This window comes from Onychostruthus taczanowskii, unplaced genomic scaffold (genome assembly GCF_017590055.1).
Source record: "Onychostruthus taczanowskii isolate IOZ18803 unplaced genomic scaffold, ASM1759005v1 scaffold39, whole genome shotgun sequence".
Taxonomy (NCBI): domain Eukaryota; kingdom Metazoa; phylum Chordata; class Aves; order Passeriformes; family Passeridae; genus Onychostruthus; species Onychostruthus taczanowskii.
The window spans coordinates 1,981,707-2,006,338 of NW_024501348.1; the positions used below are offsets into that span (position 1 = coordinate 1,981,707).

At 37.1% G+C, this 24,632-nt stretch overlaps 1 protein-coding gene across 4 annotated transcripts in view; it reads left to right on the forward strand.

The window, feature by feature from the left end:
* EPHA7 (EPH receptor A7) overlaps positions 1 to 24,261 on the forward strand; it is a 162,927-nt gene extending 138,666 nt beyond the window's left edge. For 3 of the 4 annotated variants that reach the window (XM_041412339.1, XM_041412340.1, XM_041412341.1), the window contains 7 exons: positions 795 to 980; positions 1,539 to 1,600; positions 2,620 to 2,829; positions 3,913 to 4,062; positions 8,547 to 8,740; positions 9,858 to 10,013; positions 11,191 to 13,306. In XM_041412339.1, coding sequence (XP_041268273.1) covers positions 795 to 980; positions 1,539 to 1,600; positions 2,620 to 2,829; positions 3,913 to 4,062; positions 8,547 to 8,740; positions 9,858 to 10,013; positions 11,191 to 11,305 — 1,073 coding nt within the window. In that variant the 3' untranslated portion in view covers positions 11,306 to 13,306. Of the gene's footprint in view, positions 1 to 794; positions 981 to 1,538; positions 1,601 to 2,619; positions 2,830 to 3,912; positions 4,063 to 8,546; positions 8,741 to 9,857; positions 10,014 to 11,190; positions 13,307 to 23,492 lie in introns of those variants that run through there. The other variant, XM_041412342.1, reaches the window with a different exon arrangement.
* The last annotated feature ends 371 nt before the right edge of the window (positions 24,262 to 24,632 follow it).

Here is a 24,632-nt window from a genome sequence, read left to right on the forward strand (position 1 = left end):
GTGAGGCAAGGGACAATTCTTAAATCTTTGATAATCTCGTTAATAGTGAGGTAGATATATTGCCATTCAGCTTCACATCCCACGTGCTTCCATCCTCTTTCCTGATGGAGTCCAATTACTTGTCTTCTATATTTGATTGTTGGAGCTTTTTTTTTTGTATTCTTGCTGGCTGTTTGGTCTTTTTTATCACAGGTTTCTTCAAGTTCCAATCATCTGTTAGTTTAGAACCTTTTGCAAACTTGCAGTATTTGCTTGTGTTTGTTTATTGTAACAAAATTGTTATAAGTCACACCTTTCATTTCTTAATCTGTAAAGTAAATTATCCTGCTTGAAGGTAATAATGTAGTGCTTCATTTAACAGCATAAGGATGCTAAATTAAAAGCAGCTCTGCAAGACCTGCCTTTTGAAAGAAAAAAAGCCATTGCAACTAAAGATAGCAAGGAAACCATGTAGAGCAGAATGACATTTTTACTTAGGAATGGTATTACTATTTCAATAATGGTGTTTTCTTATGAAAGCCACTTCAGTTTTTATTTTCTGTTTTTTGAAAAAATGCAAGAAATTATTAACCAGTCTCTTAAAATATTCAAATTATAGTCCTGTCAGTTGGCTTAACTGAAGTGTTTATTCCATAGGGGTCAGCAATTCATTTAAGGTGCATGCTGAAGTAATCCATTTCAAATATGAACACATTAAATTTAAACACACACTTAGGTGGTTGTTTGAATCAAGGCCTAAAAAAAAAAAAATACTGGTATTCAGAGTAATTCAGCATTGATCTACTTCATTTTAGGAGAGTTTGGTGAAGTGTGCAGTGGGCGTCTAAAGCTTCCTGGCAAGAGAGACGTTGCAGTAGCCATAAAAACTCTGAAAGTTGGCTACACTGAAAAGCAGAGGAGAGATTTTCTGTGTGAAGCAAGCATCATGGGACAGTTTGACCATCCCAACGTGGTTCACCTAGAAGGAGTCGTTACCAGAGGTAAGCAGCACCTCGGTCTGTCAGTCAAATAACAACACGATGGCAGAAATTACTCTGCCTTATTCCTGGTCAAAGATTCAAATTACAAACAGACTGCACACTCCTAATGGATTTTCTCCTGATGCGTAACTAACTAAAACAATACTTACTTCATGCTACAACCTGAGGAAAAAATTCAGATGCACGCATGATTAAAAGATTAAGTACTTTGAAACATATTATTTTTCTAGTTTCATTTAGCCTCAAAGACCATGCAGAGAGATAAGGTTTCTCATGTCCTTTCATATAATCTGAAGTGTCATTATTCCAGAGTCCTGTTCACGCAGCAGGAGTTATGAGAACACACTGACTTTTTGATTTGTATGGTTCAATTTTATGAATTATGACCACTTTCCATGCAGATATTTAAGAAATTAGAGCTCTGTAACAGTGCTGGAGGGCTCAGAAATGTTCAGTGTCTGAACGATTCAGTCCTTCAAAGGAATAGCGTGTGTTTTATCAAAAAAAGGCACTCCATTTGTTTTACTGTTCTCAAATATCTGTCTTCTTTTCTTTCAGGGAAACCAGTCATGATTGTAATAGAATACATGGAGAATGGGGCCTTAGATGCATTTCTTAGGGTGAGTACCAAAATGAAAACTTGTACAAACATATTTAAAGTGACATATATTGTATATTGACACTTTAAAAATATGTCTTATACCTGTGCATATATATGTATACATGCATATATAATTAAATATAGTTAAAATATGCATTATATTTCTATTTATTATATTTAATTAAATATAATTAATCTGGTTTTCAGGTTGAAATTGAGTTTTTACCAGTACTAGCAGGTTCTCTATGTTGTTTCAGCAAAACCAGATCAGAAATGAGAAGGTCAGACAGGATCATGTGGGGACATTCTGGAATTTATGTGATTTAGTGTGGCATAGACATGGTGGTTTTTATTATAGCCACCAGCTGAAATTAAAACCACTGATACCCGAAGTCCAATCTTTGGCCTTTTGGGAGCAGAATTTTACTGTGTCAGCATGGTGGAAATCAGCATAAGAATCCCTAAATGAATTACCATTCTGTCTAAGATATGAAGAAAAAATAAATGTGAATTCAGAACAATTTAGTGGTTTTTAAGTGTGTTCTGAACTCGCCAGTTCTGACTTCTTACCAGGTATTCATGTCAGGGTGAGATTATATGTAAACACTCTAAAGATAACACTTTTATTTTTTTTTTAAGGAACTCCAAGCTGTGAATGAAAATTATCAGTAGCTAGGGTTACAAAAAGGAGATAGTTCTTATTTTCTTGATACAAATAATTATTCTGAGAGATGAAGAGCATAGAAGTAAGCTATAAGAACATTAAGAAATCTTCATTAGATAATCTCTCCTGAAAGTGACTTGCCGTGAGTTAGTGAGAAATATACAGTGGTTAGCAACTTTTGTTACTACCAGTACATTAATTACTCACACATTTCTTAACTGGATGCACTACTTTATCTCTGAAGAAAGTGTGTTTGAGGTGAGTTTCTTTGCCACAGGAGGAGTAAATAAGTGGAAAGCTGAAGTCGTAAAACTAATCCTTATTTCTCTTCTCAGCTATACTAACAAGAATTGCTGCTCCTTTGTTCCCTCCAGAAACATGATGGGCAATTTACTGTCATTCAGCTAGTGGGAATGTTGCGAGGAATTGCTGCTGGAATGAGATATTTGGCCGATATGGGATATGTACACAGGGATCTCGCAGCACGCAATATTCTTGTCAACAGCAACCTTGTTTGTAAAGTATCAGACTTTGGCCTTTCCAGAGTTATAGAAGATGATCCAGAGGCTGTCTACACTACAACCGTAAGATAAATCAATGGGTTTTAATAGCTTTGAGATAGGGTTATTTAGAAGAAATGTATCTTCTGGAGAGTATAGATAAGACAAATACATTAATTGATGGAGGGTTTTAGCCAGTCAAAAGGAAGAGTCTCTGCAGAAATCTGTGTCTAATTAGGAGAGAATATTTTTGTAAGAACATACATTTTTATTTGACAAACCACTAAACATTTTGTATGGTATCTTCTTTATTCCATTTCTCCCGATTTTCTGATTGAACAAATAAGGAAGTTTTACCCGCAAAAATTTTAGACATCTAACTTACTATGAGTCAATTAAAATATTTGTAGGCTATTACTATTTTTCAGGCTAGATTTTATCTCATCAAAGGGTTGGCTAGCTGGAGGCTAGTCTGTGACAAAGCTCAACTCCTGTATTTTCCCTTGCTTTTGGGTGGGACGCTTTTCTTAAATATGCATTCATCAGGCACACTATGCTCTTTATTCTTTTGTTTAGCCAGCTCCACTTTCCCACCCATGGGGCCTCCCTGTACCTATTTTCCCATGCTGAGGGAAGGAGGGGCCCCTGGAATCTGCTCCGACAGGCACAGGGATCCAGGAAACCACACCGGTGCTCACGGCTGTCACTCCTGACGCTGGGCTCTAAGTGGGATGCTGGTTTAAAAATGTCAGACCGAGATTTCGGAGGAGCCATATGACAAGTCAATAGGATTTATATGCACAGGTTGGGATTCCCCTCACCTAGCTTCAGCCAGCCAGGAGTTAAATAGCCAGTGTAAATCAGATGTCTAAGCAGCCCTTTAAAATCAGGGGAGGGATCAGCACTTCCAGAGAAATTCATTCAAAGTAGCTTATACAAGTATCTTAAATATCTATATTCCAAGTGTTTTAAGATATGAAGTTTCCATAGACACCTTTGGAAATTCTGCAATCAGTCTACCATAGCAGATCATATAAGTGCTGCTCTTGATGTTGATGGAAATAATTATAAATGCGTTCTGTGGAAGATGATATGAAAATTATGTGGGTGAAGAAGAGAAATTTCTTCCTTTTTTAAATTTTTTTTTAATTTTTTTTTTGTTCATAGGGTGGAAAAATTCCAGTGAGATGGACAGCTCCAGAGGCCATTCAGTACCGCAAATTTACATCAGCCAGTGATGTGTGGAGTTACGGAATAGTTATGTGGGAAGTAATGTCTTATGGAGAACGGCCCTACTGGGACATGTCAAATCAAGATGTAGGTTTGTCTGCTCATGAGCGTGTGTGTGTGTTAGTAAAACAAAAATTACATACTGTGAACACGTACATATGTGTTTCACTGTAAATGCATAAAATGTTGGTTTAGAAATAAGACTTACCAAAGTACTGTGTAGTTGTCACAAAATGAAAAAGTTACGGAGCTTTCACTTTTTACCAAAATCAAAATCCTTTTTTTTTTTGCTACATGGATATTGTAGGCTTCTGTCCTAAGTATCAATTAAAACTGGAACATCAAAAACAGTAATATGGTGTCTTCACTTAACTATGCTTAAGCATGGAAAGAATTAATTTTTTTCCAATAAAAAATAATTCTGAGGTTTTTGACCTTAGAGCAATGATTAATCATTTGAAAAAAGTTGTTAAAAGTCTGAGTGGCAGTTAATGACCTACTTTGGCTTTTTCAAGTTAATTATGCTGATTTAAAAGTACCCTTGTTTGCATAAAATATGATTCAGAGCAACAGGTCAGCAGTAATAGAACAGATGGGTGTTAATCTTGACTTCTGACAGGAGTATCTATTAATATAGAAATTACACAGGAAAAAGCCATACAGGTGTGATAGATGTCAGAAAGAGTCTCATTTAAAGTTCTTCAGGTTGGAGCTTGAGTGGTTTTTTTAATTGTTATTTTAATTTTTGATTGAATGATCAACATCAAAGTTGGAAAAAAAAGGTAAAAGTGTACATGATGAGTCAGTTTGGCACAGTGCAAAGTTGTTAATATTTGACAGGTCTCAGTGTCAAAGATTTCATGGACTGTCAAAGTATGGGCAAACAAGTCCTTGGGGCAGAGAAAGAAAAATATTTACATTCCCCAGACACCCAGTAGAGTTTCATTTCTTTTGACACCTTCCTTCTGTACTAGATTCAAACATAAAAGAAGTCTGACAGGAATATAAGATGCCTCAAAGGCAAACCTTACCTATCTTTCAGGGAACAATAAGGAAAAACTTCTAAATAGAGGAGAAATTTTGATATCTTCATGCTTCTTATTAGATTTTGAAAAGTATTCCTTCTGTTGAAAACTGCATGTAAAACACATGAGTGAGCCTCTTTCCAAAAATAACTAATTGCCACTTCTTACAGTTTTGTCCCTTTTTACCATCTTTCATGATACTCTTCACTATCACGTAGTTAAAAAAATGCATCAATTGCTTGGTAACATAATTCCAAATATTCTTGTGTGTTGTGATCTTCAGGCATGTTCTTCCATAACATATACACATCCTACCAATCCCTAGATAATCTATGATGAAAATATTTAAAATCACCTAATATGCTATTTGTTCTCCTTCAAAGTCACTATTTGGAATATTTAATGGTAATGAAAAATTCTAAATGTGTTCTTCCTATTTTGCACTCAGTTTTTGTATTTTAATGTATCATTTTGCCTAAAAGTGGATGTAGGTGTAGTCATAGAGCAGACCAGATCTCCTAAATAATAGGCCTCTCTGACTTTGGATCTTTAGATAGCATTTCACTAATCCTGTCCTTCCTCCTTTAATCCTCCATTGCTTTACACTGATGGAGGATACATATTTGCATTGTGAACTCTTTTCAAGCAAAACCCTCCTTTTTAGCAATGACCTGGGGCAAGGGTGCACCAAAAGAACACTCACCCTACAAACTCCCTGCAGAGGCACGGCAGGCTGGGCACAGATGATAGACAGAGGTCCCAGCTTCCCAAAGCAGTGGACTCACCTCATCTTAATCCTTGCTAGTAACAGTAGCCCTCAAACCCCCGTTCAACTATTAGACTGCTGATGTTCTTGCTCCCATTTTGTTTCTGACCTCAGTGCAGACTAGTTCTTCAGAGAAGGGCAAGGCTATACTTCTGGATTTCTTACCATTATTATAATCTTTAATTTGTATTATTATTGTATGACCATAGTCAGAGCTACGACATTACATTGCCCAGTTACCCATATTTAATACTTCCTTGTTGGCATCTAGTACATAAAGTAACCAGACCCAGTCCTCTTCTATCCTGTTTTGCATCCTCAGCCTGCTAAAGGTAAAAACGCAGTCTTAACAGTATTCCCTTTTACTCTTTTTGCAGAAAAAGCAGAATTTCAAAAACTAATTGTGGGAAGTGTAGATAATATAAATCAATTCTATTAGTGAGAACTCCAGCTGTTTTCTCTTTGCAGGTTTACTTATTTAAAAAAAAAAAAAAATCCTGCATCTATTTCATTTCTTTGAATACTGATGTTTTGAACCACACCTCCTCCTTTCTTAGCAGAGTGGACACTTGTTGTATTTTACTTATCAATATTTTAGAATATTTTTTCAATGTTTTGGATATTCAGTGCAATTCCATCCATCTCTAGCTGACTCATTTCATATTTCCCAGTTTCACTTTTCTAGCTTAGAATACACATCAGAGAAGCTGATTCTGAAGTAACACCTTTCAAAAACACCCTCATCATCATCTTGATGAGCAGTTCTCTTCAGGTTTATCTGCAGTTCATAGTGAATGGGGAAAACTCCTGTTCTGGTCCCTTCATTCATGTTTTCACTCTCCGTTACATTCTTGGATAGAGTCTTATGTAGATGGTTTGCCAGTTCTAAGGGTATTAGATATTTTAGTTGTTGCACTGTTGTTGCTGTCACCTACTTTTTAATTTCTCATTGGTGATCCTTGTCTTCTGACCTCTTAAGCAACTACTTCATTTGTAGCACATCATACATAGTATCAAAGTGTTTAATACCCTTTGCCATTTAGAGGATCAGAAATTCCTGCATTACTTTTCACAGCACAGCAATTGTCCTGTAGACACTGTAGATTATTTTTCACTTTCATTCCACTACACTTCTAAGCATAAGGAGCTGTTCTTTTCTTTTTCCTCTTAATATAGCTCTAAAGGATCTTACATTTTACTTTTAATGTTTTCTTCACTATATAGCTCTGTTCTTCCAATTTCCCTGTTCTTCTGCAGAAAACCTCTCTCCACACCCTCTCTGACAGACAACTTCAACGTTTGTAAAAGGTCACTGCACTCAGTCTTCAAGGTGTGAATGTTTCTGCAGGAATTGAATATTTCTCAGTCAATTTTGAGCTGTAGGACAGTACTGTCATCTAAATGTTCAGAGAGAAAGCTGAGGCCTAGGGAGATGAGGCAACTTCCCTAAGGTCAGAAGGACATTCTGTGACACAAAACTGCAGTGAGTGCCTTACCACTGGGCTATGCCTTCTCTTTTCACAAAATTTCTTTTATGCAGAAGGTTTTGATACAAAACGTGGCTGGATTTTAGCCAGCTTTTTGAAGGTCATTCTGTATTGTCTGCAGTTCTGTCTACTTTGCAGTCCACTACTTCTGCATTTTCTCACACAACCTACAGAATATTTTCTTTCTGAGGTTATTATTTTTACTAAAACCTGGATATTCACCAGCTTTGTTTATCATACCAGATCTACATCCCAGAACTACATCTAGAATAGCTTCTGATCTTGCTTTCTATACAAAATGAGGGAGAAGACAGTCCTATGCACTCCCCTTCAGGAACAAGCACCCTTCCTTAGCAATTCTAATGCTGCTGTGTCAGTCAATGTCAGTACACTTGAAATCCCCCATGAACAGTGTTTTAGCCCTTTTTCACTAGCTTTTCTTATCTGCCTTGCTTCCTGATGTGCTTTTTTATTCTGCCCTCAAGGTTTACAGCAGTTTGCTGTGATTTTACTTTATCCATTTTTATTTTTTACTCAAATCCAAATGGACTTGGCTAAGGAAGTCAATGGGTGGGTGTAATTCTAGGTTCAGACATTTATTCTGTCTTTCGATCATATCATCATCTAGCAGCATCTCTTATTAAATCTAACTTTCTGTGATGTATTAAAATAGCATTTACCCAGGTCTTTCTCTCTCACATGACACAATTCTACTGCTTTATCATTAATATAACATGGGTAGACATAGAATACAACTTTTTTCCTTAGCAATTTCTATCTGCTAAACATTTTTGTTGGATCCTTTTATAATATCTTCAGGCTTCTTGTATTTTATATGTGCATGCACAGATATCCATCCATTTAAAAGTCAGTTGCTTCTACCACACACTCTTTCATAAAAACCTTGGGGCTAGTAATAATGCTTTCTGAAATAATTTATCAATCTATCTGCTTCTCCCTCAGTGAATTTAATTGTTGTTCCCTGCTGCTCGCTTGTCTAGGTAATACAGCTGTGTTCTGCACATATAGAACAATATGCTTAATAAGCCCAAAGATAAAGCTGGGGAAATTATTTGAAGACCTGAAGGCTAGTGTCAAAACAACAGACTCATATTTTTCCAACACCAATGGCAAATTTAGTTTATTGATTATTTTGATTTTTGATTATTTTATTTTATTCTATTTTATTTTATTCTATTTTATTTTATTTTTTCTTAGGTATTTGAACTGGGTAGCAATACATATTCTTTAAATTACTGTTGATGAAAAATGATTAACTATTTTGGCTGCTAGGTTATAAAAGCAATCGAAGAAGGCTATCGTTTGCCAGCACCCATGGATTGCCCAGCAGGACTACACCAGCTGATGCTGGATTGCTGGCAGAAGGAACGTGGTGAAAGGCCAAAGTTTGAGCAGATAGTTGGCATTCTGGACAAAATGATTAGAAATCCAAACAGCTTGAAAACTCCCCTGGGAACCTGTAGCAGGTAAGAAAAGCTTTAGTGTGTGTTCTTATGATGGTGCACATGGCTGGGCTCTGGATGTTCTGCTTGGTGGCTGGTTCCAGTTCACACTTATTTCATCTGTCTTTCAGTTTTTCCTTCTTTCTGTTCCCTGTTTTTCTCTTTTCTCATTTGCCCTTCTTTTTTACCGTGCTAAACAAAGCCAAAAAAGGACTTTCTTAGTAAAAAAAAAACACCAAAACACCTGAAATAAAGTATATATCGCGGAACTAACACATTTCTCAGTAAACTACTGCCTGCTCATCACTCTTTCCCCACTCTCACCACTAGTCTATGTTTTCCTTGTTTCTTAAAATCATAAAATCTGGAGGGCAAGGATCATTTCCTACTGTGTGTTTCTATGATGCATCCCTTGCCCTAGGAACTGCTACAGTAGAAATAGTAATTAACAATACTCATGCTTGGCCAACGTACCTTGACATGCTACACTCTAGATTTTTATCTTTCATTTTCTGGCTTTTAGTCCTTTCAGTGATTGCATCTCATTGTATTTCATGATGTAGTTTTTAATGGCTTCTTCATAAATTTCAGGTGAATTATTTAATCATGGTAATCTTTTGATCTGCTAACTAGACCACTGTACTAGGGAACCAACTGGCCTGTGTTCTGCTCCTTATTCTTCTAGTGACTGATTTGCTGTGTGACCTTAAGACTTTGTGTCTCTGCTCTTTCCTTGTCTTTGTTTTGTCCCATCCAATTGAAAAATGGGAGTAGCTACTACTATATTTTCTAAGATGCATAAAAGAATAGCATCTTTTATTTTATTCAGCAACATAGAGACAGCTTCTGTCATGCTAGGTAATAAGGTTGATTTTTTATTGGTAACAGTAGTTCATTAGGCTGATTTTGCTCACTCTGACCTTTCATCTTTTATGTGAATAAGCTTAGGAAGTACATATCGTGAGCTGCAGAGCAGTCAGGAGCTATTCACAGAATAATCTAAACTGTGTATAAAGGCCTATTACTTTCTGCTCTCAACATTTTTAATACCCAAAACTTATTTGACTCTCACCTTGCTAAATACTCCCTGATGTTTTACTCTCTTTGGAAACAACTTACTTTCCTTTTTCCTTCTCCATAGAGCAATTAGCCCTCTTCTGGACCAGAACACTCCCGATTTTACCACTTTCTGCTCCGTAGGCGAATGGTTACAAGCTATTAAGATGGAAAGATATAAGGATAATTTCACAGCAGCAGGCTACAACTCTCTTGAATCAGTTGCCAGGATGACTATTGAGTAAGTTAGTACTGGGCATGTTGAACTTGCATTTAGGGAATTTCTAGGTACAACAATACACAGTGTTCAACTCCAAAACTTTACCCTGAGTACTAACATTGTACTTTGGGGTCAAATCAGCCATTTTAGCAGCTGATGGTGTTGAATTAGAGCATCTCATGAAAGGGCAAATACCCTGCTACTTCTCTGTGGCATCACTTTTTTCCCTGCCTTTCAAACGAACTGAAATAACACGAAGGGACTAGAATTTGAGGGAGAATGTGGCCCCTTCCAAATCATGTATGTATAGGAAAATAACCACTTTGCCTCCACCACCTAATTGGTACCTTTTTCCCAATGTGCTCTAGGAAGATGTGGAATTTTCTTCTAATTGGCTGGGAGCTCTCTGTGTCCTGCAAGACAGGACTTTGCATCAGGATAAGTCTGTAGAAGCAAAAAAAATTTCTGAAGGCAAGCATGGCCTGTATCAGTACTGTCATCTTAAAACAGGTCTTCTTGGCACCCTGCAAACAACTTTCGTGTCCTGGTGGTTGCCAAACACATGTAATTCCTCTTAGAGAACGGTGGGTTTCTAAAAAAGTTTCTAACCCAATATTCTCAAGGTTTCAACCCCATTCTTATCTGCCTGGTGTCACTAGGGGTCTCAGCCTATAGCTTGGGAACTGTCTTCAGAGTCCACAAGCTTCTAGCATTAGTTGGGGCAGAGTTGAAACAGCTGCTCCTCATTCATTTGCATGATGGGAATGTGTCAGTACACAAAGGCATCTAGGCTTCTTTAGGAAACAGACTATGATCCCCAAAATCTTGTATTTATACATAACTTTGTCCTGAAAACCACCCGAAGTATTTTACAAGAGAAGTGTCTTTGTCTTCGGGTGTCCTTAAAAGACACACCATAAGATTATCAGATAAGATTATGTAAAACATACTGACCTCCATCTCAGATGTGGAGACCCACAGAATGTAATTGCATGATACCTGTCATGTAATTGCACTCGTTGCTGAGAGGTTGAACGGTGCCTGTATGAACTTTCCACTACTGAGCTGAGGTTACAGCATAGCTTCCGTGTCAGAACCCCGTAGTCCAAACCACTGCGTAGCTTTGACTCACAGTTGAATACCATACAATAGCAGTCTAAGTTGAAAAATTAACAATGTACGCATTTATCTTCCCCAGGGATGTGATGAGTTTAGGGATCACGTTGGTTGGTCATCAAAAGAAAATCATGAGCAGCATTCAGACTATGAGAGCACAAATGCTACATTTACACGGCACTGGCATCCAAGTGTGATAGACATTTCTCCCTTATGAGGGAGGTGACAGACTGAGAGAACAGCACTGGCCTTCAGTATATATGAAGTGCTGCTAGAAGACACTTGATTTCCTGGGTCCTTCCTGCAGTGAATAGAAGAGCTACAAGAAGCACCTACAGACTTGAACTCCTAAGTGCCACCAGAATTTATGAAAAGGGAATTAGGATCCACCAGTGGTGGCAAGGAAAACAGCAGTGACAATAAACAAAGTACTACCTGAATAAACATACAAACACCTTGAGCTCTCTAACCTCCTTTTTATCTAATAGACTTTTTAAATGTACATAAAAAATTAAAAAAGAATATATTTGTCAGATAAAAATCATGATATTATTGTTGAATTCAACAAAATATTTTCCTTAAATCTGTGATTTCTGAATCTTTTTTTAATCATTTGTGTTTATTCTTCTTAAAGACTTTCTTTTAGTATGATGTTTATATCTTTGGACCTTTTTAGTGCTAATTCATTGACACATTACTACACTGGGTATCTCTGAATTTGAGTTCCTAGAAATTTAAGAAGCATGACCAAGCAATGTATATCTATCCAAACTTTGATATCCCTTTGTGCCATTTTCTTTTGTTAAATCAACACCGTATTGACATGGCTAGCTAATTGGCAGGGAGTCAGGAAAATGCAAGTTGCCAAGAGCTCTGATATTTTTTAAAGAATTTTTTAAGGTTATACATATGCTATCTTTTAAAAGAAAATAAAAGAGAAAAAAAAAGTAAGAAAAAGAAAAGCAATAATGACCCCTAAGTAGTTCTAGGCACTTTTAGCAAATTGTTTGCAAGATGATTTTAATGGACTAGAGTTAAGCTGAGATATATTCTAAGATGTAGATCTACAACTGTAAACCTGCTGAGACACAGCATTGAATGGACAAGTGATTGTAGGAATGTCTCAGAGTGTGGGTGCAGTTCTCCAGTGTTACCTAAACCATTTAGTCTGAGCACATCACATTTTTTTCAGTACTCTGCATTAGCAAATCTAAGAGAAATAGCTGGTGTATATTTTCTATGAGTTTAAGCCGTATGCAGTCCAGCTGTCAGAATAAGGACATAGCTTTTATATGAGAACTGTAGAGCATGAGACAAGGGGCAGTTCAGAATTTTCAATTTTTTTACAAGCTTTTGCTGCTCTGAATGAACATGCATGTGCATGGTCACACAGACGCAACAGTCATGCATCAGGAACAGAGATGCAAAGGTATTTGCCCAATGGAATATCTTTTTACACCATTTACTTATATATAAATTTTGTTTGATTAAAATATTTAGTTACCAGAAGCAATAATGAACAGAGTCTTTACAGATATTGCAAGAATGTACATGAACCAGAGAGTAATGCTTTAAAAAAAAAATCTGAAAATTGTGAACTACCCCAGCAATGAAATGCTGTACTTCCAAAGAGAATTGGGCTGCTTCTATTGATTTTGATAGAGAAAGATCCCAGGGATCAGTCATAAATTGGTCTCGTTTGATAATGTGGGCATCCACACAAAAAAAATAAAAAACAAAAGAAAAACCTTGTAAATGTTCCTTTGTAAAACTTGTAAATTTTATTTATACTGTCTTGTTTTGTACACACATTTATGTGTAGTGAGCTCTGAATACATTGAAAATGCACTATATTTTTCTATTTTACTTGCAGAGCATCACAAACAAACATGTATATTCAGTGCTACATAATGTGTTTTCCCACATTTAGGACCAAAGATAGTTATCAAGAACTTAAATGCATCCTTTTCCCCTCCCTTCTTTTTTCTACCCCTTTTTAGATCACTGTACAGTGTTATATTTGTCATTTTATTTATTTGTTTCACTAGAAAAATCAGTTTGGTTATACTAATTTCTTGTCCCACCCACCTTTGTTGAAGAAAATCTGTAAAAAGCTTTTAACTAGCATAATCCCGATACATAGACACTTCCATTTGTAATCTTTGTAATAGACTGTAAATATATTTTTGGAACTATAATGCAATGTGCATAAGGGTTATTTTTCAGTGTCCATATATGATTGTTTATACAATTCACAGCACTTTACAGTCATGCTGAGAAGCCTAATTTATTGCCTGGATTTGGGCAGAGTAAGAAAAAATGGTGACTATTCTTATTTCATATTAGATTGTCATTCAGTCGTAACAGAGTTATTTTCACGTATGCAGCTCAAGCTGGTTTTTTAACTATTAAAATTAATTTTCTAAAAAATCTGTAGGAGTAAGACGCAGAGTAGACTGCATGCCCAATATTGGAATAAGTGCACGCAAGCACTCGGCCAAGGCACTTCAAGTAGCCATTAGAACACGATTAAAAAATACACAGTTAATAAACATCCATTTTGTGTTATAACAAATGCTAAGTGCCTCACTACTGGGGTGAGCATCTGTGGGCAGCTGGGCAGGGTGCTTGACAGACTTGTTGCTGCTTTAGGCACCCAGCTAGGAATTTAGGAGTCTTTAAGTTCAGACACCTGCTTCCTTATAAGTCTCGGCTACTTTTTCTAAGGGCTTGGTCATCAAAGGTGCGATGCAGCAATGCTGGTATTGCTGAGAACCTACAAACCCTAAATGCAAAAGAATTGAGGCCAGGCTTCACCTTTAGGACTTGTTCGATATTTTGAAGCACAGAGGCCTCGAAGCATGTGTGGTGATTTGGGCTCACGCATGAACAAGTGAGGGCCCTAATGGTATTTCTTCCTTAATTTTCCTGGTTTGATTTAAGCCATCTTCTTTGAATAGTAAATATATATTAGCATTCATCTATATACCTTGACTGCCTTAATGTTGCCACAGATTTTTACACATTTGAGAGTGGTAGAGTAGACCCAGAAAGCACAATCGCGATCAACCGCAATCAATCAGATAACTTTATCTACATGTACAGATCATTACTGCAATTTAGAGCACATGCATGTAAATGGATTTGTAAGTGGTAGAGCAGCAAAATATTGACATTGGTTGCAGTTCCCCAGGTTTCAGAAAACACAGTCCAGGGTAAGAAAAAAGTGCCAGAGAAAGTTGATTTTCATGGGAGGAACGGAAGAGTAAGTTGGGTCACAAGGAGAATGAAAGGCTAAATGATGAAAAAAAAAAGAAAAATTCTGTTCTGGCTTTATTTCAAAGAATTTGGACATTGTGCATTGCTAATGACAGATTATCAGGCTGTCAGTGAGACTCATATTTCTTGACTTTATTCATCTGCAAGCATCTAGAAGAGAGATGCCTAAAAAAAAGCAGGATGAATCTCCCTCTGGGAATGCTTATCTCTATTAGATGTAGAGGGAAGCCAGATGATTAGCTTAAATTAGGCGTCTAATGTCTATACAGCTAAAGTTAGGTGAAGTGATTCCTACCCTATGTGTCCTTGGCTGGTACAGTTTTCCTTGTAAGCCGAGTGTCATAGAGAGGCAGCTCCTCCCCTGCTGGTATATCCCAGAATGTATTTAAACTGGGCTTTATTACAGAGAGAGGTGATTTTTTATTATTATTATTATTATTCAGAGACTTGTAACAGGCCATCTAAATGCTTTTTGTATGTGGATATCAATTCTTGAAAATTTTTGTGATTGTTCTGAGGAAGACCCACCTAGTAAATTACAGTTATTTAATATTTTAAATAATCAGAAATATTTGCTGACATACTGCTTTAGTCCAGAGGTTATGTGATCAGATATGATAGTTGCTGTTTGCAAAACCATGTTTATCTAAAGCCTTGTCATGTAAAATCTCCAGGAGGCAAAGATGCTTCAATGTATCTCAAATTGAATGTTGCCCTTAATATCTCAATAATTGAGCTCTGTCTGTATTATTTTCAATTTTAAATGAGGTTTTTTATATTTGTTTAAGCTTGAATTATCTGGCAGACACTGAGGGAGTTTGAAAAAGTGATTTTAAATTAAATTTGCTTTTTTCCACTGATAGTAATATACGATGAATAGTTTCCACTGTTTTGAATGTTACAAATCTATTGCTTTAATGTGGGGGATGAATGGGGTTTATTTTTGTTTTGTTGTTGGTATTTTTTTACATTTATTCGTTAGTAGTTGAAATAAAAAAATAATAATTTGTCCTTAATTTTCTAAGTAGCAATTTTGAGAGTGATTTAAATTCCATGACGTTTGGGTTACTGCTGGGAGGATGACCATGTCACTACAGCCATAATGCCAGGTGATACAGAAACACCCTGCCACAAGGGCAGGTTCCGCCAACATTCTGTTGCCAAGTAATGATATGAAGCAATTCACTGGCTGTGTGAAAGAAGTGAAGGACAACTCAGTCAAAAAATGGTCATTTCACCTTCTAAAACTATGTTTGTGACATATTAGAGCTAAAACATCCTTAATTAATTGCTTCCCTGCATGTGGTTTAAAACTGATGTGCTCATGATATGCATTTTGTCTTTTGGTGAATTTTTTTGTTGCCCTGCATGTGGTTTAAAATTGATGTGCTCATGATATGCATTTTGTCTTTTGGTGAATTTTTTTGTTGGTTGGGCTGTTTCTCTTATTTGTTTTATTTTAAACAAGTGACATTTGAGGGTCTCATGGAAAAGAACAGATCCTGTACAGAGTGACAAATGCTGGTTTAGAAAAGTGTAATACAAATTCTTGCCCATGAGCCATTCTGGCAGCAGGTTCTGCAGGGGTATTCAGAGAGTTGGTACTATGATTTGCTGAGCAACTATCACAACAGGTTTTCTCCATCTTCAAGACCTGTTAGGATTGTACTTCTGATCAATGAACTGATATATGGAAACAGGTGAATTTTTTCCCCACTAACTTGAAATGGACCTACATTTGGTAGATTTGAGATTTCCGAGACTACTCAAAAGGCTTACTCTAAAATGAATTTCTAGTAAAACAAGAAATCCTGGGCTGCAGCCTATATTTTTTCTTGTATTCTCTTAAGGGTTTCAAATGTAGCCAACAATTACTTTTAAACAGAGATCTTTACTGTTTGCATAGAGTAGCCCTCTGTTTACTAGGAAATAGGCAATTCTGCAACTAAAGTTCTTGCAAAAATGGATTAGAGAGGAAATACAATGGTTTAGGGGAAAAAATAAAAAGAAAAAACTGATCTTACAAATGGACTGTGAAACCCAAAATATAACAGTGCCCCCCATTTTTGTAACACAGGAATTTGAAAAATATAAAGGATTAAACCACAGGCATAAAAAGTGCAATATCCTGATGAAAGAGTTGTGGCAGAATGCAAGCTAATTTTGTGAGAGTTTTTCCTCTGGATTTGGGTTTGGGTTTTTTTTTTTGCGATTTTTAAGTTACAATAATTGATGCAATCTGTTGGGACAGACCAAGGGATAAAGTTTGAGTGTCTACAATATCCATGAAATTCTCAGAGCACTTTCAGGGTGGGCAAGGTTTAGGCAGTTTGAAAGTGAAAGGAGTGATATGTACACCCTGTAGGTTGCATCCAACAAGATTATGAAAGGTTAGAAATGATGGATGAAAACCCTTGCTTTGGTACATGGTGAGAAGTCAGAAGATGGGAGGGAGTGGAAAGAGAGCTGTGAAGTCATTCACAGTGTCTAAGTTGTAGGGATCCACAAGACATTTCTGGCAGGGGAGTTACAGAGTGTGAAGATTTTTTAAGTAAAGAGACACTGTTAATATAATATACCTAATAATGAAGTGTGGAGTGGTTTCAGTACTCTGATTTTTCCTCAGGCCAGATTGGAATTTGTCAAAGAGACTAAATTGAGACAGATGGGAAAGCAACTGGTAATACACAACTCATTCAAGCAGACTTGAATTCGAGACATGAAAGGAGAATTTTACAATAAAAGCTTGAAAATAAGACATGAACTGTGATGGTATTTACTTTCAGATGATTTTAGAGTAGCTCTCTTTAAGTCTTGTATAATGATAGCAGATTTTAGCACTTACACCATACAAATTGGGTGAAATTAATGTCTAATTAAAGTGACCAAAAAAGAACCACAAGTTAAAAAATAACTAATGTCTTGATAGACTATGAAAAAAGATGTGATACAGCCAGGCAAAGCTTGTGTAGCCAGCCAAATGAATCTTGGATAAAACAAGACATAATGCCTGGTGCCAGAAGAGCTAAATCAGGAATAGAAAATCTATTCATCCATGTACCAAGGCTTCTGCATTTAATTGCACCAAAAAACCAATTGTAGAGCTGTGCTGCTAATAAGAATTAATAATAAAAAACTACCACTTAGAGGTCCTCTGATGAATCATAACATGGCTAACACCGAAAAACACACACAGGGCTTCGAGCCATAGCTGTGCCCAAAGACTTTTACGTGTGCTACTGGTAATAGAGTTCCATGACTCTGAGTATGTCAAGTCATTTGCGGACTGGAGACATTATAGCCCCAAGCCCATAACTAAAGCCTTCCTTTTTTGTGCTAAAACAAAACAGAAGGAATGATGAGAGTCTGTAGGATTGAACAAATGCAGTAGAAATTATCTTGTGATTATGTTGCCCAGAGATGTAGAGTCTCTCTCACTGGAGATATTCAAGAACCATCTGGATGCAGGTGTGTTCTGTGTGCTCTAGGATGACCCTGCTTGAGCAGTGAGGTTGGACCAGATGACCCAGTGTGATCCCTTCCAACCTGACCCATGCTGTGATTCTGTGATTGCTTCCTTAGAATTATGAAGAAAACCATGAATTTATATTAAGGAACAAATTTCCTGATCCAAAGATACGGTCTCACTGAGAAGAAAAATCATCCATTATTTTTACGTAAACATTCAAACCTGGCTTGCAAGAGGCTAAACTGAATGATAGATAGGTAGGTAGATAGATAGAGAGATAGACAGAATGTATCCACATTGATCCCTCTCATTTCATGTCTGTAGAAACATTACTCAGGCAATTTCTTGACTGTTGTTCAACCTGTGTTACTATGCTAACTTCCACTGGCTTCCTGAAGGGCTGCATGTCCATTTTAACGTGTCTGCTGTAAAATGTTTTCATTTCCTTTTCTCAGGGACAAACAGCCTGTGCCAAGAACACGTGTAGCTTAACAACAAGAAGGTGCAGGAATCTCAGATTTGTTCTCTCCAGCATGTTCTTTTCAGTCATAGTCGTAAATCAAATGTGTTGTTCTCCTGATGTTTCACATAGTACATTGCACAAGAAATCTGATTTGCCTGGAAGAAACTTAGTAAAATCACCCAGATACTTCCTGAAGGCCACTCAGAAACGGCATTTTTTAAGTGATTGGATGATTAGGATTTTGTTCAGAAAGTGAAAGAGTTGCAGAGCTCTTGCCCTCAGGCCATTTCATTCCAGGTCTCTCTCCTGATGTGTTTACTGGAGGAGCCTGTTAAGTCATCCCTTATATTAATCTGTACAAAATAGCAGTGTCTCCTTTGCCACTAGACAATATTTGTACCCTCATGGGCTGCTGGAGAAAAGACAGGGTTAGATTAAAATCCAGGCCAATATGCCTACCTGAAGAAACTGGGCCAGCAAGGCACAGAGAGGTATTCCTAATGAGGATTCTCCTTTAATATTACTGGGCCTTACCCACTTAGTGCTGTGGAGAAATGATTAATTGCTGTTGAGGCGGGAAAAGCTGCTCTTTACTACATAGTTTCCCTATACTTCAGTTCATCCACTGCCAATAGCAGGAATGGAGGCAGGGAAGGAGAATAAAAAACAGCTTTCAGGCATTTCTTTGTAGTGCTCTTTTCAAGAGAAATAATTATCTCAATGCCTACATTACCTAAATTTGTGAAAGAGGTGAATCCTCTTTTATGCCTTTTGCTTGCTGGCAAAAGCATCCCAATTAGGCTGTGTGCTCTTTGTTGCAAGCCTCAGCCACAAGCTGCCTCCTATCCCATGAAACTGCTTTCCTAACAGCAGGATGACTCCCAGGCAGTACCTTTCTTGCAGTAGTTACTTGAATGTCCCAACACCAAATTCCCTCTGCAGTTGTCCATGTTTGTTACCTTGTGCAGAGCTGCCTTTGAGGGATATTTTCTCAGCCATGAGGTAGGAAGCTATTTGTAGCACTGTGCTCCACTTCAATTTCTCCCCAGCTGGCATCAGTCATTAACACTTACCTAGCAGCACCCATACTTCCCTGCAGGGTAAGTAGATGATTGTGAGGAAGAAATATTTACTACCCAGCAACAACAAAAGCAATGTTTATCTACAACCAACAAACTATGAGTCAGGGAGACCATTCTTAAGTGCAGAAGTCATTAGTGTTGGTCAAAACAAATCAAAGAAAACAAGAAAAAGAAGTGTGTTTATCGTGGGAGGAATTGTTGAATACGGAAGAGCAGAATGTCAGGCTTACATGGAATGCCCAGTTAACACCAGTGTTACAAGCTAATGGAGTGTATTTAAAATAATGTCAAAATCTTTCTGCTGGCAGTGCAATCTAAGGGGGAACTGAATGGCAAAAAAACCCCAAAACATCTGGTGAAGGGATTATGTCAGGGAAGCAAGAGAAAAGAGTTTGTACTTTTTGTGATTTTTACACTCCTCACTATGAATGGGGGGAAAGTCTCTTCACATTCATTTGTACTGTTATAAACATTTCTTATGGATTTTATGGCATTAATATAGCTGGATTGTTGAAAATCATATGAAAACTAATGCTTGACCTGTGTCATCTGCTTCTGAATTATTTGCTGAAAAATCAAGAAGATACGCCTTAGAAATATTACCTGTTTTCAGTATAGCAAAGTATCTTAATAATCATTTAAAAGGGAAGAAAAATCTGTATAAAGTAAGCCTTTAAAGTAGCTAATACCATTTTTACACTTGTATATTTTTAGTAGGATTGTGCAAAGCTGAATTTATCTTTTTTTTAACATCAGGTGCTGTCAAGTTATTTAAATTTAAGATTGCATACATATACACATACAGAATATATATATGTATGTATATATATGTATATATATACACAGAAGCCAGATATCTTAGCAAAGGCTTATGTATGTGCAAATGTGTCATTGAACCATTGCAGCATACTTTTGCAAAACAGTATATTATATTTGTTAGTGCTTAGACCTAAGTTCTATTGTGTTGTTGCTATTGTTTTTAATTTAAAGCACCTTTTGGTGACAGAAGTCCTTGTTAGCTAAGGTCAGTGAGCATTAGTAAACAGATGAATATGATGTAAATTGGTAGAAGCTGTTTGCTGCAAGTAGGAAGATATCTCACAGAGATGACATCCAGCTGTTACTGGGCTCACTTTCTCTCCTTTTTTAGCATAAATGCTGGAACAAGACAACAGACTGACTCCCCTCATGCTTATTGATAGCTGAATCATGGCTATCCATTGTTCAGGAGGCTGATGGACAGACAGGACAATACCTGTCTGGCATCCTTATGGATAAGACTCACCTTATGTTCCTGTGATTTGATGAATGGCCTACTTTTCTGGAAATTATGGGACTGTTACATATCTCTTGGGTGATAAAAGCATAGAAAGACTAAGGTTGACTCTACACTACTGGGCTGTGGGAAGATATTACAAAAAGGCAAACATGATATTTTCAACCTCTAAAAAGGGTTGGTGTGGGAAAGGAGAGACTTGTATATTGGCATTCATATGTTACCAGACACTTTGAGCTGCAGCTGTTTGCCTGGAAAAGGAAACCTAACCTGCCTTGGTTAGGAAAAACCTAGTCCAAAATTACCTCTGAAGTTACTTCCTGTACTGTACAATCCCTTCCCTTCCTGATGCACCTTTCCTTTCAGAAATTCCCTCCTTCTTCCTCTGAAAATCTTGTTTATGACACTTCTGTGGGAATGAGGGGACTGTTTTTCTGAGTAAAATGGAGATTTTTCCTGGAAGACATTGAGTGGCCTTCTTTTCCCAGAAGAGCTAGTATCTCAGTCTGCAGGCACCATGCTTTGCCATATCATTCTGACACTGCTCAACTATTAGATAAAGTGCATGTGATCTCTTTGATCCTTCTTTACATGTATCTCCTCTTGAAAGGATGAATTTAGAGATCTAATTTCAGAGAAGGTTAGAGGCTGTGAATCCCTGACACATCCTGATTTAGTGTTGGCATACATGATAGCTTAACCAGGGCACTCTGAGAGCTAGCTCTCATGGGGTTTCCTTTATGTGGAAGTCACAGCATGGGTGGTAACTTTTACACGTTTTCTCTCATTATTGATTTTGGATATGGCCTTGGTGTGTACCAGAGATAAGTTCTAAATTCAGCCATACAGATGCAGCAACCAAGAACTGAAGCCCTATCCTCACTTCAGAGGCTTTATCTACTATGTTTGACTGGCCTTCAGTTTCTCCAAACCATTTTAGGTTTCCATCTCTTTCCAGGGAGATAGACTGTCTAATTCAAACCATATGGGACAGCATGGCAGCTAGAAATGAGCCATTATGATATTGAGTAGCTGGGTCCTAGTGATGCAAGGAAATTATCTTACTGATTTGCCATGTGTTGCACAGGGATCCTCATCTCCCATTTGTTGATGTTTCATTCTTGTTTCTTTCATGCTGTTCTCTCACCTGGGCAGTGAGAACTACTGGCAGCCCAGAGTAAAGCGTTGCCACAATCCAGGGTGGCCCTGTACCCTATTTCATTAATCTCTTGATCTGGAGATCTTCATTTTGGTGCTACCCAAAAAATGTCAGGAGAGAGAGAGCCAATACAAATATAACTTGAGATTTTAAATACCTATGCATCAAAGTGACATTTTTGACTACCATTTACGTTTAGCTTTGAATAAATTCACCTGTCAATCATTTTTACTCATTCAAAGGCTTACTTGTCTTCAAAATACTAAAAGGACTTATCAGAGTAGAAAAGTTCTTCCTTTTTGAAAAGATTTCTCCTCAGAGTGCCTTTTTGATTAATTCTTTTCTCATGCATTCCATGCATTACTAGAGCTTCAAAGGGCAGGTGCAAAAAAATCTAATAGAAATGAGGTTTAGCTTAGTTAATACCTTCCCTTCATGTAAAATTAGTCCCTAGGACACTTTACTAGAGACAGAAGAAAACTTTCTGTCCCTTCATCAGATTCCTTCCTCTAGCTCTTCTTTTTGTTTGTTAAGCCTCAGATATTATGGCTATTAATAATATCAGATCCTCTTCTCAGTTTATCATCTTGCTCCCATTTTTTCCACTTTGGTGACAGAGATGTATGGCATGCAATGATGTGTTAATATCCCTTTTGTCTTGAATGAGTCTCTTCCCTTTGATTCACACTGTTAAATAATATAACCCATGTGCTGGAATGACAGATACTACTTTGGAAGCAGCTATAAGTATATTGGTTGGTATAGCAGGGGGACATTCCTCTGATAGTTTATTTTTCTTTAGTATTAGTGTTGCATTGGCTTGTCTCACTGTCTGTAACAAATTGCTTTTCTCCCAGGAATTTTCAAATAATTTAGTTAAGAGATTCCTAGCCACATGTAAAAGAGTTTCCATTCAGTTCTGGCCTACATCCATTAGTGCTAAAGCTATATTGTTTAGAGATTTCATATGACTAGTCTGTCACTAAATGTACAGTAAAATCCACATCTTATTCTTTCCTTTCTTTTTTAAGCTCTGGGGTTTTTTTGTTTGGGCTTTTTAAGCAGAACAAGTAAAATAACCATTGTCTTCAGGTGCCTAATATCATATAATGACTGAGATGAGTCAAAATGTTTTATAAGATTCTTCAGCCGTACTAAGAGCTTCTGATAATATTGGGCTAAGGGAGAGCCTACTTTTATTAGCTTACATGCTAGAATCTATCTGCCTTCTGTATGCTTTTTTAATTAAGCAGAGTTGAATTGAACACACCCATTCCACCCTTGTCCTGCTTCTCTGTTTCAAACAGTTATTTACATCTTCTACTGGTACTTGATTTTATACCCTAATCCCCATCTGAAAAACTGCACCTCATTCATTTATTTCCTTTGTTTCCAATACTGAAATTACCAAGTATAACCCTGTGGCTCATTGAGATCCAACGTGAAACACAACTACATTTCCTTCATGTTGGAGGTGTTTGCTTGAGAATTTTTGAGTTTATTGATGTTTACCTATCCAGTCAATGAGAATTTTTGTCAAATAGTGGTGTATACATGGCAATGAAAATGATAGTGTAATTTGCCTCTATTACTTCCTGATATCAGGATTCTGCTGCACTGCAAATTTCATATCTGTTGTTATTATTTGTTTGACAGAATCAAAAACATGCCAGGTGCTTTGCAAAACAGAGAACAAGAAAAATCCCTTTCCAGAAGAGATGACAGCCTGAATAGAAATGGCATAATGGCAGGAGACAAAGGAAGCAGAAAGGGGAAGCAAAACAAGAGTTATAACCATAAGATCATGAGATTGGTTTGGAGGCACAGTGATCGCTATGAGGCATTTTTTTAAAGCCCATAAGGACTATAGTTGGGATTAGAAAATGGAAATGTAGAAAAGAAGCATGGAAAGGAATGGAGAAGAAGGGAGGAACAGACTGGCAACAGGAGGAAGAGTAAACAGAGGTGTGTGGGAGAGGCCAGAACACACATCTGACAAACTGAGGATTATGACTAATGACAAGGATGAAAGACCACATCTGAAGAGCATGATGATTTCAGGAGGATGGCGAAGCAGGACGTGGCGATGCTGCTAGGGAGAGAAGAGCCAGCAAAGCTGCCCTGGAAGCCTGCCCTGGAAGCTCCTCACACTAACATAACCCTGCTTCCCCATCTTCTTTCTAGCTCCCCTCTTATACATAAAATATGTGTATAGAAGAGCAAAGGAGAAGGAGAAGCAGCTAAATAAACTTTTCCAAAGATCCTGCTGGGGAAGAAGTTTAAGTGTGATGATACAGATTTACTCCTACTGATACTGCTTGCAGTAGCAATAGGCAGAGAGCGTTCTGTTAGTCATACTCCTGCAGATGAATCTATGTGAGTCTTTGCCTCTGCTTACAAATAGGCCTTGTTGAGAAATATTCAGCAAAATTATAATACTACAGCCAATCTGGGACATTTTAAAATGTCCTTTCATTCTAGAACAGAAAGAAATTATACCACTCACAGTGAAATGGAAACAGGAAAGAAGAATATTTTAACAGTTTCTTTTTTTCTTAAAATGCTGAAAATAATCATTTCAGTATTACAGAAAAATATAAGGGGATTTTGCTCATTGTGAAAAAAAATACATATTACGACTTTTCATGAAATTTCTGATAAAATTGGGAATTATTTTAATTATGTAGGACTGGTTTTTCTGTTGTGTTCTTTTTTAGAAAATTGGTATTTTTAGAAGGAAACAGGAAAATTGCCATGTTTGGTCTGTCAGACATTTTAAAATACCCTGATTTCCAA